This window comes from Benincasa hispida, chromosome 9, assembly GCF_009727055.1.
Source record: "Benincasa hispida cultivar B227 chromosome 9, ASM972705v1, whole genome shotgun sequence".
NCBI lineage: Eukaryota > Viridiplantae > Streptophyta > Magnoliopsida > Cucurbitales > Cucurbitaceae > Benincasa > Benincasa hispida.
The window spans coordinates 83,213,422-83,226,119 of NC_052357.1; the positions used below are offsets into that span (position 1 = coordinate 83,213,422).

Consider the following 12,698-nt stretch of genomic DNA (forward strand, 5'->3'; position numbering starts at 1 on the left):
TTTCTTCTACTTTTGTGTTTGACCCAACTGGGTCCTCCTTGGCTACTAAGAATAACTCTAACCAAACGTGATCTCTTCCAATTTATATTCTTCATTTATTTTTATTTTAAGAAAAAACAAAAACAAATTTGTATTTTAATTTTGTAATAACTTGGGCATCTCTCTTACTTTCTCACCACTTGTCACGCAACTTCCTTACTCTTCATCTTTTTCCCTTCCATATAAACCCATCCACCCCTTCTCTCACTCTTATCACTCCATAAACACTTTCAAGTTTCACCCAATTCCTCAAATCTTCATCTTCTTCTTCCTTTTCTTCTTCAGCAAGCACTCACTGTTTGATTTCATCATCTTATCTTTCTGTAATGGCTCTTGAAGCTCTGAATTCTCCAACTACTCCATCACCGGCGCTTCACTACGACGACCCAAATCTCGATTCGTTGGAGTCTTGGTCTAAGAGGAAGAGAACCAAGCGTCCACGTGGGTTCGACAACCCTCCTACAGAGGAAGAGTATTTAGCCTTATGTCTTATCATGCTTGCTCGCGGTGGCGCTACCGCTACACCAGACTCTGACAACCCACTTGACTATGAAGTTCCGATTCCGGCTCAACCCATATCGGTTGTTAAACTTAGCTACAAGTGCTCTGTTTGTAGTAAGGCCTTTTCGTCTTACCAAGCTTTGGGTGGACATAAAGCCAGTCATAGAAAATCAGCTACAGGGGAAGACCAATCCACCTCCTCCACCACAACCACTTCCGCCACCGCCACAGCCACCGCCTCCGTCGGTGGAGGTAAATCCCACGAGTGCTCCATTTGTCACAAGTCTTTTCCCACAGGTCAAGCCTTAGGCGGCCACAAGCGTTGCCACTACGACGGCGGACTCAGTAACAACAATAACAACAACAACAACAACAACAATCACACACAGAGTCATCACAACAACGCCGCCGCCGCTGTGACATCGTCGGAAGGAGTTGGGTCTACCCATACACAGAGTCACAGCCACCGCGACTTTGACCTCAACCTCCCAGCCTTGCCGGAGCTATCACCGGGATTCTTCATCTCTGCCGGTGACGACGAGGTCCAAAGCCCATTACCTCTGAAGAAACCTCGTATACTAACGATTCCCAAAATCGAAATTTCTCAAAATTGATCAATTGGGGATCATTCAGTTCCAGAAATCTTAGGGAAAAGAAACACAATTTCTTTGAATTTGTTTGTTTAGTAGGTGATTTGTTTGTATGTAAATAGAAGGAAAAGTAGAAATTAGATTGTAACCCCCCACCCACCATTTATCACGCTTTGTTTGTTCTACTCCTATACCCACTATTGTCCTTGTAAGTTCATCCACATGATAAATTCAATTGATTATTCTTTGGTAATTTTCTTCCTGTACACAAATTAATTAAACGAGAAATTAATCACATTTACATAATTAATAAATGATATTAAAAAAAAAAAAGCATCCATATTCAAAGCACGCAAGGAATCGGCATCATGAATGTATGAAGAGATGGGGAGTTGGCGTGGGGCGACGTGCAGGGCATGCGTGGGCGATGGATGATGCCACAGTTTGTTGCCGTTCGTTTTACTGTGGTGAACGTCGTTCTCAGTTTTTGGGTTTCTTCACTTTTACCTTTTTGCCTTCTTTTTTACCCTGATTTTGTTTCCTTTTCTACTGAATTTCAATGGCGGCGGTAAAATGTAATTAGCTGAATTTTAATTAAGTTCAGTGGAGTCTACAATTCTTATTCTTTTTAATCTATGACGCATGTTGTTATTGTTGGTTTCTTTTTTTTCATATTTTGTAAGGCTAACGCCACAGAAACGTGAAAAATAAAACATTTGTATGGAAATTTTTTGGGGGTATTCTTTCTTCCACCTGCAATTCCATTGAGGGTGGCAAAGTATGATTTTGCCACGTACCCAAGTAAAGGAAAACCGAAAAGGATGGAACTTTGGAAACCCCCATCTGGGATTTTTAAAATATTTTAAAATATTTTTTATTTTTCTCCAAGTGGCTGCAAAATGTGGGGGTGAAAAAAAGATACGACTTTTGTGGACATTTTCCACAAGCAAGGAACGATCTGATTTGGTGCAAAGCCACCGCGTCCGGAATATTCTCAAAAAAGGAATAAACTTCCCATGAGTTGCGCCATAAAGCAGGAAAAAAACTGGGATTGGTATTTTAGAGCCATTTTAAGTAAACTGGAGATCAATTGCGGTGTACGCGTAAAGAAGAAGCCAGCTAATATGGGATTTGACGATGGAGGAAAGGAAAGGAAGCTACACAAGAACATACAACTAATGACTTATTCAGAGGGTGTGAAAGTTGAAATTTGAAAAGTAGGCTTTGCGTGTGGAGCGTTGATTTTGAATGGTTTACTTGAGTTTTAATTTAAAGGAGGATGAGACAGACCCAAATTTAGTGTTTACATATAAGATGAAATATAAAAAAGAAAAAGTCAACCAAAGGAGTAGAGGCCAGAGGGAGTGAGATTAGTGTTCAAGAAATGAGAGGTATTTTTTTATGTGGTTTGTTTGTTGAGAGATGAGAAGAGGCAGGGCCCAGTAAAAGACGTAGTAGGAGTTTGGTTTGAGGGGGCGGTGGGATCGGCCAGCGGTACGAATTTACAAAGGCTGAAAATTGTGTGTGTTATGTGTTGGTGGGGGCAAAGCAACAGAAATGGATATAAAAATGGGGTCGGCCGGCCAAGTGGAGAAACAGGACAAGCAAGTGGCCGTGGTTTTTAAGTAGATGGAATTTCAATTTTTGGAGAACTTGAGAATGGACTGATGGCATGTAATGAAATGATGAGAGCCACCACCGTTGCCACCGCCTCCGCACCCGCCGCCCTTCAGAGTGGAGTTTAGCATTTTGATATTGATTTGATCTTACTTTTTTTTTTTTCCTTTTCTTTTTTAGACAAATTTGGTCTTACAATCGTCTTTGTGATTTCATACTATTGATGAGTAAGGGTACTAAAAAAAACTTAGATTATCCGAACAAATCCATCCATCTAATCATATTCTTCTAATATAACTCGAACCAACCTTAATTTATTATTAACCTTAAAATATATTTCTTTTATTACTTATAACACAATTATTTAGATTTTAATTTTATTTAATTTCAATATTTTTTTAATATTTTATTTTTCAACAACTCTTAAAAATAGTTTATTTATACTTTAGAAAAAAAATTTTTACTATATAAATGGAAATTGAGTTGTTAATCTTAATTTAATATATGAATAATTAAATAAGATTTTTACATATTTAAATAAATGATCTGATTAACCCGAACCAACCTAACCCAAATATTTCATGATGGGTTGGGTTGGGTTATTTTTTAATAAGGGTTATTTGGGTTGAAAAGTTTACAATCCGAACAATTGGATTGGATCTAAAAAAATCTTTTAATCCAACCCAATCCAACCCATGAATATCCATATTGATGAGTTATAGTTTGTCTAAATTCTACTTGCTTCTTGTTTTAAAAATATTTTATTTATTGATTTTTTGTATGTGATTGGAGATGGATGTAAAAAAAAATAAATGACTTTTTAAATATAAAAAAATATTTTAAAATATTTACACTTTATAGCAAAAAGTTCCAAAAATACATATTTTTGGAACTTTTTGCTAGACAGTGTAAAATTTTTTAGGAATTCTTTATTTATAAGAATTTCCCAACTAATAATGTGCATTTTTGCGAGCATCTATCTTCATGTATCTATCAATTTGTCCCATCGTAATTTGTCAAATCACAAATTCTTTCACTTCTAATAAAATGCATCAAATATTATTTTTTCCATCATTATTAATGTTATGGGGTGATTCTAGACAAAAAGACATAATCAACATAAAATAAAGATGGAAGCATTTAGGTCAAGAAAATAGCCAAAGATAGTAGTATCCCAGGCCCATCTAGGGAGAGAGTTAGTTTGTGTCAAAGCCTAAATTAATCCACTCGACCTATCGAAACATGAAACAAGTCATGTCCCTTGGTCCGACAAGTTATATGAATATGACTATCCTAGAGTGATTCCGAAACTCTATCGGAACAACATAGGTCAATCACCTCTATAAATACATTCTTATATCTCCATATGGCTATAAGAGAACTTAAGTCTTACTCTCAAATTCCTTAGCTTCCATATTCTTTCACTCTATAAGTTAAGAATCAAAGTGTGTGAAAAACATCACACATGGTACGAATTTTCCCTTAAATTCATTGTCGATATTATATGAAGGTCAAGTGTGTTTTTCTATCTAAATTTTGACCCCAACGGTGAATTTTCTGTTTTTTTTCTTTCTATGTTTTTTTTCCAAAAAAAAAATTGGACCGACGAGATGATATGCGTAGGGAAGGGGTTTAATTATTTTAACCCACGCAATTTAGAAAATATTATAAAATTAAAAAGGGGGAAAGTATACAGTTTTCCTCTTTTTCGTATTATAAAACTAGAAAAAGGGAAAACATGCACTGTGGAGTTACTGTTTAAATTTGGACTTAGAATAATGAGTACCAGTAATTTGAAGAATTTCCTTTAAAAAAATTTAAATACCACTTTGTTCTTGTACTCTTGAATTTAGTTTATTTTGGTTTATGTAGTTTTAATTTTGGTTGATTTTACTTCTTATAATTTATTTTTTTAGTTCATTTTGGTTTAAAATATTTTAAAAATAGTTGTTAAAATGAAATAAAAATTGACTAAGACCGATTTAAAAATATATATATATAAAAACCAAAATAAAATAAAAATAAGAATATACGGATGCTCGTAGTATTATAAAAAAAAAAAAAAAAAAAAAAAAAAAAAAGTAGTTTAAACCTTTTTATCAATTTTTGATTTATTTGGGAATTTTTGGTGGATGCGCCTTAATCAACTCTGCTTTATCAACGATAAGTCTCCGCTTTTTCTGTATAATATTCTGAAATTTGAACTTTGAACAACCCACGAGCAGTAAGTTGCAAAAACAGTTTTAATCTTTTTATGTTTATTTTTTAATTGTAAATAAAAAGAAACAAGTTCAATGACTAATATACCCTACACATAATATTATCAATTCAAATAATAATACTTTTTTTAAAAAATAAGTACGAACCCCTTGACTAATCTTACATGATAATATGTCTGACTCTACAATATTTGAGTGTCAAAGAAGAAGATTAAATCCTAAATAGTCACCATGAATTGAACCAATGACACTTAGTCCTTTGACTCATTACTACTAGGTTAACCCATGATGATTACCTATACATACTATTGAATTAACAGGTGGGGCTTTTTTGTTCGAGAAAATGAAGATTTGATCCCACTGAAAAAAAAACAATCGACCTAAAACAATGTTTCCTCTTCTGTGTTTGTACTCACATTCTATAAACCTCCAATACAACTCATAATAGTTGTCACAACTCACTCTCCACATGGCTAACATGTCCAAACATCCACTTTATATTTTGATACTATTGTTCACTATATGCAAATAACATGTATATTACAAGCTGCCAACAAAAGCATATATACACATATATAGTTCATCGTTAAGATATCATATGTTGTAAATAAATAATGAGTGTATCACAAGCCATATACGCAGAAAAGAATAAAAATCTCAATATATAACGTAATACGTTTACACATTAAATAAAAATCAATCATTGATACACAACGCACTGCATATGTACATAATCACATAATATTCACAAAATTTTCTTCCCTTTTTTATGGTATAAAACTGAAATAATTATGTTTTAATTTAAATTTAGTGAACCCTTCATCCCATGACTCATTCGGTTGGGTTTTATGTCATAAAACTCGTGGATTGTAAATAATAAACTTATTATGTTTATTGAAGTTTTATTCAATAAAGTTGTTTCTGAATGTATGAATTGCTCATTTCGTTTTAGAAATAAGAATAAATCCAATAAATTAAAGATCCATGACTATTATATAAATACTTGAACCTTATGTGTAAACATATGAGTGGATCAAGTTCAATAAATAGCCAAAATGGTCTATAGTCAGGTTCAGGTTAGGTACCTTATTCTGGTAACACTATTAGATGCAGTCCACTCTGTAGTTATTACAATTTGTTATAAAGTGCTACAAACGAAGTGATCCTTATTTGTTCATGTATTGACATGAGGAGCGGGGGCGTCCTATGCAATGAGTTTTCATAAAATCGGACCAAGAAATAAGTAATCCTTACTGATGTTTACTATTTAAGACCAACTATTTCAAAGTAATGACCTAGGTAACTTGACCTTAATCCTGAGTTAACTATGAACTCCTGTTTATTCAGGATTATCCTTAGATTTGCATGGATGAGGGTTGGCTCAATAGCGTCAGCTTAATAAGTCTCTCATTTCAGGGGTAAGTTCGGGTAGATAGCTGAGGATATAGGATGCAAGAAGGAACTCACATTGTTCCCTTAAGTGTTGACTTCAGGTCTTGAACAAGGGGCTTCACGCTCTCATTGGCTCAAGAGAGACTCGGTTTAGTGATTGGATGACAAATCAATTATTCATTAGAGAATTAGTGGAACTTAAGGACCAAGATGTAATCTCGGAGGTAAAACAGCTTTTGACCCAACTGTTATTACGAACAACCTGTGAAGGGTTAACTTACTAATCATGGTTATATCGAGTGGACACAATATATCTACAGTGAAGGAGTGCAACTACTGGCTTTAGCGGAATGACCCGGTAGTTAACGAATGGTGGTTAATTAGGTTAAAGTGTTTAGTCGGTTAATCTCGGATCGTAGGAGCCCATGATCTGTTGGTCCATAAGGTCCCCTTACTAGCTCATATTGGACTAAACCTTAGAACAGTGTGACGAATGAATTTGAAGTGTTCAAATTTGATTTTTGGAAAAAAAAATGTTAAATATATACGATATATTAAACCTAATATTTAATTGCAAATTAAACATAGAGAGAGAGAAAATATGAGATATTTAAATAAGATTTAAATATCAAGATTATGAATAAGGATTCATATTAATTGGATTAGTGCTGGATTTAATATTAAATTAAATTAATTAAATTTTTAATTAATTATTTAATTTTAATTTTATTTTAAAATTAATTATTAGAATTAATTTTGAAATTAAATGAAATTGGTCAAAATTATATAAAATCAAAGTTGTTGACTAGGTAAAAAATGCAATGAAAGTCAAAATGTTGACTTTTGGCTTTGAAAGTCAAAATGTTGACTTTTGGCTTTGAAAGTCAAAAAGTCAAATTGTTGACGTTCAACTTTGAGAGTCAAACTTTGACCTTTGACCAAGTTAATGGAAAGATCCAACAATTGTGAGTAAGAAATTCCAGCATTTGCATTATTAAGTGTTGTTTTCATTTGAAGACACTTGCCCCACTAATCCCACTTTGAGTTAGTGGATTTTTTAGAGTCAAATTCTCATCAAACTCAATTGCATGTTTTTACATAAAATGGCCTTTAAAAAGAAGAGACTTATAAAATTTTCAACTCTTGGCCAAGTGGGATTTTATGAGATTATTTGATAATCTCAACCCATATTTTCTCTCAAATACTTAGCCTTTTACTCTCCAAATTAGTCACTCACTGGATCCACCATCCCATTCTAAGGATGAAGAACGGTCGGGAAGACTCTCGTGGTGGTCTACGAATCGTTCGTGAGGAGACTGAAGTTGATTTGGAGAAGACTTGAGTCTACAAAAGTTGTATTTCTTCTACCCCTTTGTAATTTATTTAATTGCATGCTTATTCTTTGAAATTGACCTAGTTAGAGTACTTTAGATCCATTTTTCCTTCTGCTGCACATGTGTTTGTTCCATCAATTGGTATCAAAGCATGCTTAAAGTACTCAATTTTGGTTAATTTTTGCATATGGTGGGTATTTATTCATATGATGAATGTATGTGTGCTAAAGTGGATAATTTCAATTTTGGTATCGTTTTTCTCTCTTAGATTATAATAGTTATTGTAATTGCCCAGTATTTTATGGGCTTTAACATGTTGTGAAGGGTCTATAAATTTGCTAGGGTCATTAGAGTTGTAATTAGGGTGTAATTGCTCGGTTTCGGAAAGTGGACAGCTTTATTTTTTGGTGAAGAAAAGCTCACAGACCCGGTTCATGACCCGTTGACCCGACCCGAGACGATTCAACCCGCAAAGTGAAGCATGATGCATAAAGCTTCCCAGACCCAATGACCTGCGACCTGACCCAATGTTCGTCATCAACACTCCAGTCCACTCCGTGTTGAGGCCCAGCACGCTCCAGCCCAGTCCAAGCCTTTCAGCCGACCCGCATCTCCAACCCAGTTTGCTCCAACCCATACCCATGTCCTGTGTGGCACTCCAGCCGATGTTGGGGTTGATGCCCTAAATCTTGTAGGTCTTGTAGTTTGTAAACCATGTATGAACAAACATTTCAGTAAATTATAATATTTGATATTTGATTCACTCTATCTATGAAATATTTGATATTTTAGTTGCATTAACAACAAACCAATAAACTAACATCTAAGGTTATCATTGTAATTTAAACATGTATGTGGAGACATACAGGTGGAGTGATAACCTAAATGGTCTGTAGTATATGGATAAGGCTGGAAATCTTATCCTTGTGACACTACGAGTATGACCCACTTTGTAGGTGTTACAAATATTGTAAAGTGCTACAAATGATCTGATCCTGATCATTCATGTATTAGACATGCGAGGGAGATATTCTATACAAAAGAGTTTGTATAAGACCGGACCACGAAAATGTTTAATCTCTTTATATAACGTTGTTCATAATTGAGACTTTCATTTCACTAAGATGACCATAGGTAACATGACCTTTAATTCTGAGTGAGTTGCAAATTCCTGCCTATGAGGGCGGTCCTTTGATTTGCATGGGTGAGAGTGGCCAGATCGCTGACTCAATAAGCCTATCATTTTGGGGATTCGTCTGATTGGGGAGCTGGAAACTCAGCTACACAAGATGGAATTCACTCCTTTCCCAAAGCAGGGATAAGTAGATAAATTACTCCCTTAAGGACTGATTTCGGGTCTTGAACAATATGGCGCCACACCTTCTCTTGGCTCGAGAAGGGTTTAGTCATAGTGGGACTATGATCTATTGCTCATTAGAGGGATCGATGGTACTTAAGAAGTTAGATGTAACTACAAGGGCAAAATGGTAATTTGGCATAACTGTACTTACGAGCAATTTGTGAAGGGTCATTGTACTGTTGATTTTTTATATCCAATGGACACATAAATATATTTGTAGCACAAAAAGTGCAGCTGTCGTTCTTTAATGGAGTGTCCGACAGTTAACGAATGGTAGATAATGTGATTAAAGTGTTTAATCAGTTATTCACGTGCCGTTGGAGCTTCAAGCTACAGATCCATAAGGTCCCCTTGGTAGCTCAATGCATTTAAATTGAGAATCAATTTTTGGATTAATTTGAAATGTTTAAATTAACAAGAAAGAATTTGATTATATATGATATAATTAAATTAATTAAATTATATATGATATAATTGATATAATGTATATGATATATACATTATATCAGATACATTATTATATATTTGGAGAAATAAATATTTGAATATGATTCAAATATATTTTTTATGAATAAAATTCATAATTATTAAATTTAATATAAATATGATTTATATTAAATGCCATAAAATAAAGAAAAATAACTATGGTTTATATATTGTATATGATGCAATATTAAAACAATAGGTTATGAATATAATATGATAAGTTGGTTATCATATTTATTTATAATTTATTAATTATTTGATAATTAAATCTTTTTTCTACATAACCACCCTTAGTGGATAGTTATTTAGTTTTATGGCAGAAGTGGGATAAATAAAAAATTGGTTTTTAATTATTCAAAAAAGGCAAGATTTCACGACCGAATAACTACACGATAGCTTTGAGAGCCTATGCGATAGATTCGCTTCTCTAAATGATCAAGAGTTCTTGCTAGACAATAGCTTTGCTTTCTCGATCTTCCTCCTCCTCCAAACTCCAATATTCCCCTCTAACCAAAATTAGTCAGAGCCCACCACTCTTGAATTCTCACACCGAGAATACCAAGGTCACCAAGCGGTAGTGTCCTGTTTAGTTCAAGTTTACTCGTTGCTGTTAGCTGTTGTTCGAGGAGAGTTCGTGACATGTTCGATGCGTTCGTGAACGTGCACGATCGAGGGATTAACTTGAAGAACGATTCTTCAAAGATATAATCTCTAAATTTTGTTTTTTATTCAAAAGTATGTTGTAAGTTAAGTTTTATGCATAATCTGTTCTTGTATGACTGTAAATGTATGCGTTCAATCGAAATGAGATTTGGACGATCCGTTTCCACTCAAAGGTTCTCTGTTAATAACGTTCCTTCAACCGACCCGAGCACGACCCGTGCCTTCTCTGTTCAACCCGATTTGGTAGCTCAGCCAGTCTAGATGGTCTAAATCGGTCTGGTTCGACTGGTTTGACCATTTTCTACTGGTTTTTTTGGCGGTTTTACAGTTTTGAAGGCCAGTTCAAGCGTTTTTTCAAGCAGTTCGACCATTGTTCAAAGTGTACGGAGGTGGTTTGAGGCTGTTTTCTATTTTTATTGTATTTTCTTTAGCTTTTAGCTAGCTTTCGATGCCAAATCGGTCCATTTTAGTGTGGTTATTTAATTATACATTGTGAATTTATGAATTAAATAATTTATCTATTGTGTGCATATTGTAAGCCTATAGATTTAAAATCCTACCGTAAGATAAGCATGTAACATGCACTGCAAGTATATTATAAGTGTTATAATGTATTGTATGCATGTGTAGGATTCCATGGTTTTTTATATAAGTTGTTATATTAATGCATGAAATAAATGTTTATATAGTTGTTATATAAAGCATGTTAGATGCTTGTTATAGGTTTGTTATCTTTTTATAAATGTTATAAAAAGATATAAACTTTAAAATCTATAACAAAGATAAAAGCATGCTCACTTAGGGTTAACGAATCCAAGCAATCCTGGTTTAATATTTAAAATAGGTCGATTTCTTATAAAATATGGTACAAACTCAACCGGTATATAACCTTGTCTAAGGCTGGAGGTATTTAAGTTGACGGTCTACAGAACATCTTCTACCTAGGGTTTATGGTCGAATAATTGAGCATTGTTAATCGATTTTATGAGCATGCGTGAGCGGTGTAAGGTGTTAAAATTAGTTTATCACCTAGACATCGTAGGTTACTTCCAAATATAATTGTTATACTTGGAAAAATACCTAGACTTAGGTTGTTTAATTAGTCGAAACATTCTTATGTAAATATTTACTCAAAAAAAAAAAAATAGAACATTTCAATGGGAGATTAATAACATACAGGATATGTTGTTCTTAGCTCTCATGAGATCCATATAACACTTCGTGTCGATTATACCTCAAATGCTCTATTCGGAAAGTGTTTGCATGGGTCAATAGCAAGATGAATGGGGGAAGTAGTTCATAGTAAGTGGGTGGAGGATGTGTGTCAACGTGTCCTGCGGTCTTGTCCATTAGTTTGGACCGTGAGATTCCTATGTTGCGCCTGTTTATCATCTTTAGGGTGACATTAGCTAGTCTCTAACCACGGCTATCCCCTCAGAGGGTTGTAACATAGGATTCAGAACAACTCAAACTCTAGAAATGGATAGGATTTTTTAGGTCATTTTCCAACTTTGCCTCTCCAATTCGGTAGCATTGTTGGGGCCGCTAATCTCTAAGATCTGAAAATAGAGGGATACACTTACAAAGTTACTAAGTGTTAATAAGTTCTCGATCGAAAACGGTAGCTAAATGACTATCGGAATATGAGTTATTCTGGAGATAGTATTTAATCAAGAATGTCTTGCTTTAGTGAAGGAGTATTTGACTGCTTTCGGTAGTATTATTCTGACTCACTATAGTATCGTTGCAAATAAAATAATGAAATTTGGGTACGTTATCACTTTGCTAAGATCTGATTGGGTTTAAAAGTAATTCACTAATAGAATTTGTTTATATTTTCAGCATGACTAGCTCTTTAGTACAATTACTTGCTTTCGAGAAGCTTAATGGGGACAATTATGCTCCGTGGAAATCAAATTTGAACACAATATTGGTAATCAATAATCTTAGGTTTGTTTTAACTGAGGAATATCCTCAATACCCCAGCTCAAACGCAAACCGAACTGTTTGGGATGCATATGACAAGTGGATTAGGGTGAATGAAAAAGCCAGAGTCTACATTCTTGCCAACATATATGATGTTTTGGCTAAGAAACACAATCGCATGCATACCACTAAAGAGATTATAGAATCTCTGCAAGGGATGTTCGAACAGTCGTCCTTCTCCCTTAGACATGATGCCATCAATTATGTTTACAACCGTCGTATGAAAGAAGGGTCCTCTGTTATTGAACATGTCCTAGACAAGATGGTTCATTTCAATGTGGAATAAGTAAAAAGAGCCGTCATAGATGAGCAGAGTCAAGTCAGTTTTATTCTAGAGTCTCTTCCGAAGAGTTTCTTACAGTTCCACACAAATACAATGATGAACAAGATAGAATATAACTTGACTACTCTTCTCAATGAGCTTCAGATTTATCAGTCCCTCTTGAATTCTAAGGGACAAGAAGTAGAGGTAAATGTTGCCACCACGAAAAAGGTCAACAGAGGATTGTCC

At 34.4% G+C, this 12,698-nt stretch overlaps 2 protein-coding genes across 2 annotated transcripts; both read left to right on the plus strand.

The window, feature by feature from the left end:
- Positions 1-218: 218 nt before the first annotated feature.
- On the plus strand, positions 219-1,383 carry LOC120087131 (zinc finger protein ZAT10-like). The gene has a single exon (XM_039044023.1). It carries the CDS (start codon positions 366-368, stop codon positions 1,152-1,154), a length of 789 nt encoding a protein of 262 aa, XP_038899951.1. The 5' UTR covers positions 219-365; the 3' UTR covers positions 1,155-1,383.
- Positions 1,384-12,044: 10,661 nt separating this feature from the next.
- Positions 12,045-12,473, plus strand: LOC120084942. The gene has a single exon (XM_039040754.1). It carries the CDS (start codon positions 12,045-12,047, stop codon positions 12,471-12,473), a length of 429 nt encoding a protein of 142 aa, XP_038896682.1.
- Positions 12,474-12,698: the final 225 nt, after the last annotated feature.